The sequence below is a fragment of the Bison bison genome, unplaced genomic scaffold (genome assembly GCF_000754665.1).
Source record: "Bison bison bison isolate TAMUID 2011002044 unplaced genomic scaffold, Bison_UMD1.0 scf7180017864506, whole genome shotgun sequence".
Taxonomy (NCBI): Eukaryota; Metazoa; Chordata; class Mammalia; order Artiodactyla; family Bovidae; genus Bison; species Bison bison.
Genome location: NW_011495063.1, coordinates 507,969 through 511,202, shown reverse-complemented (window position 1 = coordinate 511,202; position 3,234 = coordinate 507,969). Strand labels below are relative to the sequence as shown.

The window sequence follows — 3,234 nt, the reverse complement described above, 5'->3', positions numbered from 1 at the left end:
TTTCACAGCATCATCTTTCAGGATTTGAAATAGCTCAACTGGAATTCCATCACCTCCACTAGCTTTGTTCATAGTGATACTTCCCAAGGCCCACTTGACTTCACATTCCAGGATGTCTGGCTCTAAGTGAGTGAAGTCAATGGGCCCCTCCAAATGTTGGTTGATGTGAATGGTGACTTATAATCTGAGTATTGATGCTCAGAGTCAGATGAGGAACAGATAATGCTAATGATCTCCCATTAGGATCATATCACACAAGTATCAACTCTTGGGAAAAGTTACAATTAGCAATTCCCTTTTCTTCCATTGACTCTCAAGTGTTTAATAGTATCATATCATTGTAATTTATCATTTTTGTTAGATTATAGGTTGGAAACAAGGCTGGGATAGATCTTATTAGAACTCTAGTGAATTTCATGTCAAGCTATATAAGAATTCAAAATTTTAGGATATTTTAAAGACCTGCATTAAAGGAACACTCTAAAGTGATTTTACACAAGAGATAAATAAAAAATCAGAAAAAAATATTTGTGTGCAATATTTGATCAATTTTTTCCTCATTGACCTATATTAACTGTATTTAGTTGCCATGATGTATTTATAGAACAGTGGTACTTAAAAATTGTAACATGTAGGCTGCAGGAAGGTTTCAACCTGTTATTGTCATAACCCCAGGAAAAGTTCCTTCTAGGTACAATTAGTTAATGACTTTATCTAACTCTATAAATAAAAGAAATATTGAGGAATAACATAGAGATCTGTCACTTAATGTGAAAAAATTTGCTAGATGTTTTTTGCTTAATGTATAGAGTAATAAAAAATTATGTTCTGGTTTAAGGCGGCAATCTAGGAAGATCCACAACTCTGACTGAAACAATAGAGGTTATCATATTTTCTCTTTATCTTGAAATTAAATTTTTTGAACTATAATTTGCATGTCATATAATTTTACATACTAAGAATTTTCTCAGTGTCAATATAGGTGAAGTTCTATTTTAGTCTAGGTATGGGAAACCCTGGTAATCAAGGCTGGAGTAATCGAGTTCCAGATACCACTGTATCTCCAGATTTGCTATGTTGACCCATCAGATAACAAATATACATATTATTTTTTAACACGTGTATGCTGCATGTTTGAAAACCATGAGTTTTTGGGTTGTTGACTTTATTTAATGACTTAAAAAATCAGGTGTTCACAAGTTATCTTACCTGTATTGGGGTTTGATACTGAAGTTAGTCAAGTTCATGCTTCTAAATTTTTGTATAGAAATAATTTAGGATGTCATCAGTTTTATTGCACATCTTTGAAGAACTCTTCAAACATAAATTTAATTGATTTTAACTTTTGAAAGTCATATGTAGCTATTAGAGAAAGTAATGGATAATGACATTATGAGATATATATGGCTTCCCATAAAAATTTTTTAAAAGGAAATAAGAAAATTATCAAGGTCTTTCTAATGCCAGGAACTCTCTTAGGTCCTGCAGATACAGCAGTGAAATACATGCATGCACGCATGGGGATAACCTTCTTGAACATCACAGTGCAGTGCATTTTGGACAATAAGCAGGCAAGTACACACCCAAAACAATAAATGGCACAGTAGGAGCATACAGGTTTGAGCAATATTACAAAGCATGGAGGGGTTCTTAGCTCAGATTAAGCACTGGTAAGAATTTTGATGTAAGAGAACCATACATTCATACAGTGTAACAAGCAATGACTAGACCTAAAATATCATGCTCATCTTATGTCTGGTCACAAAAATATTCTTTTGTCAAGCATTTTCTTCATGGCAACATTGACATCTTTATTCCTGAGGCTGTAGATCAAGGGATTAAGCATGGGCACAATAATAGTATAAAACACAGAGGACACTTTCCCTTGGTCCATGGAGCTCACAGATGATGGCGGTAGGTACATGAATGCCGCAGATCCATAGAAAATAGCAACAGCTGAGATGTGGGAGCTGCATGTGCTGAAGGCTTTGGACCTGCCCTCCGTGGAACGAATGTGGAGGATGCTGGAAATGATGAAGATGTAGGAGCTGAGGATGGTCAGGATCGGGGCAAAGATGTTAAGTGAACCAAAGCATAGGACCAGTAATTTGTTGACATAGGTGCTAGAGCAGGAGAGCTTTAAGAGGGGCAGAAGATCACAGAAATAATGGTTGATCACATTGAATTTGCAGAAATGAACCCTAAGCATGCAGCCTGTGTGAGAGAATGCACATACCAGTCCCATCATATACACTCCACAAATGAGGGAGAAACAGGCCTGATGGGACATGGTAATATTATACAGCAAGGGGCTACAGATGGCAACATAGCGGTCATATGCCATTGCAGCCAACATGTAACACTCAGAGATAGCAAAAAGGAGGAAGAAGTAAAGCTGAGTTATGCATTCAGGGTAAGAGATGATGTTCTTCTCTGTCACAAAGTTCATCAGCATTTTGGGGGTAATGACAGTGGAATGACAGAGGTCAATGAAGGACAAGCTGCTGAGGAAATAGTACATGGGGGTGTGCAGGTGAGAACTGAGCCCAATCAGTGTGATCATGCCCAGATTCCCCACCACCGTGACCACATAGATTCCTAGGAAGAGGAGGAAAAGGGGCAGCTGGAGTTGTGACTGTTCTGTAAGTCCAGTGAGGATAAACTCAGTCACTGAGGAGTGATTTCCTTTTGCCATTTTATCTGGGAAGTTTCTGAAGGAGAGAGAGAGAAAGGGACAACTTTGAAGACATGTCTTTTTTCATGGTTTGTTTATTAAAGTTATCTCACATAGAAGGTAAACTGTTTGAATATTTCCTTAGTTTCTATGTAAAGTTTAAACTCTGCATAAGTTTTCTAAACAACATTTTCTTAATAAAATGTTTTTACAGCTGAACAGAAAATATATTAAGCTATTTCACTTACACATTTTTCAGCCAAAATAGTGATCATTTTTACCTATTTGAATGGCTGTTCCTTAATTCAAACTTTCACTTAATTTAAGCACTTTTTTTTCCCAATTGGGGTTTGCAAATTTGAAATCTTAGAGGACCTATTAAAAATGACAGAAGCTGGTTGAGCATCAACCTGGAGTGAGCAAATCTCATGTAAATGCAGAACCGTTTATTAACTAGAATTTCTGTCAGAGGAGAAAAGAGACACATCAAAACATATTTTGTAATTAATTTTTCTGATAATAATAAAACACGGGTTTCTATGTAAAAATCTTCACTTTTT

The 3,234-nt window shown here is 36.1% G+C and overlaps 1 protein-coding gene across 1 annotated transcript; it reads right to left on the bottom strand.

Moving 5' to 3' along the window:
- Nucleotides 1–1,759: 1,759 nt before the first annotated feature.
- Nucleotides 1,760–2,695, bottom strand: LOC104980655 (olfactory receptor 8G1-like). Its single transcript, XM_010829413.1, has one exon. It carries the CDS (start codon nucleotides 2,693–2,695, stop codon nucleotides 1,760–1,762), a length of 936 nt encoding a protein of 311 aa, XP_010827715.1.
- Between the last annotated feature and the right edge of the window lie 539 nt (nucleotides 2,696–3,234).

Excerpts from the sequence above, each read along its gene's own strand:
- LOC104980655 (XM_010829413.1), bottom strand. The coding sequence starts at position 2,695 with ATGGCAAAAGGAAATCACTCCTCAGTGACTGAGTTTATCCTCACTGGA.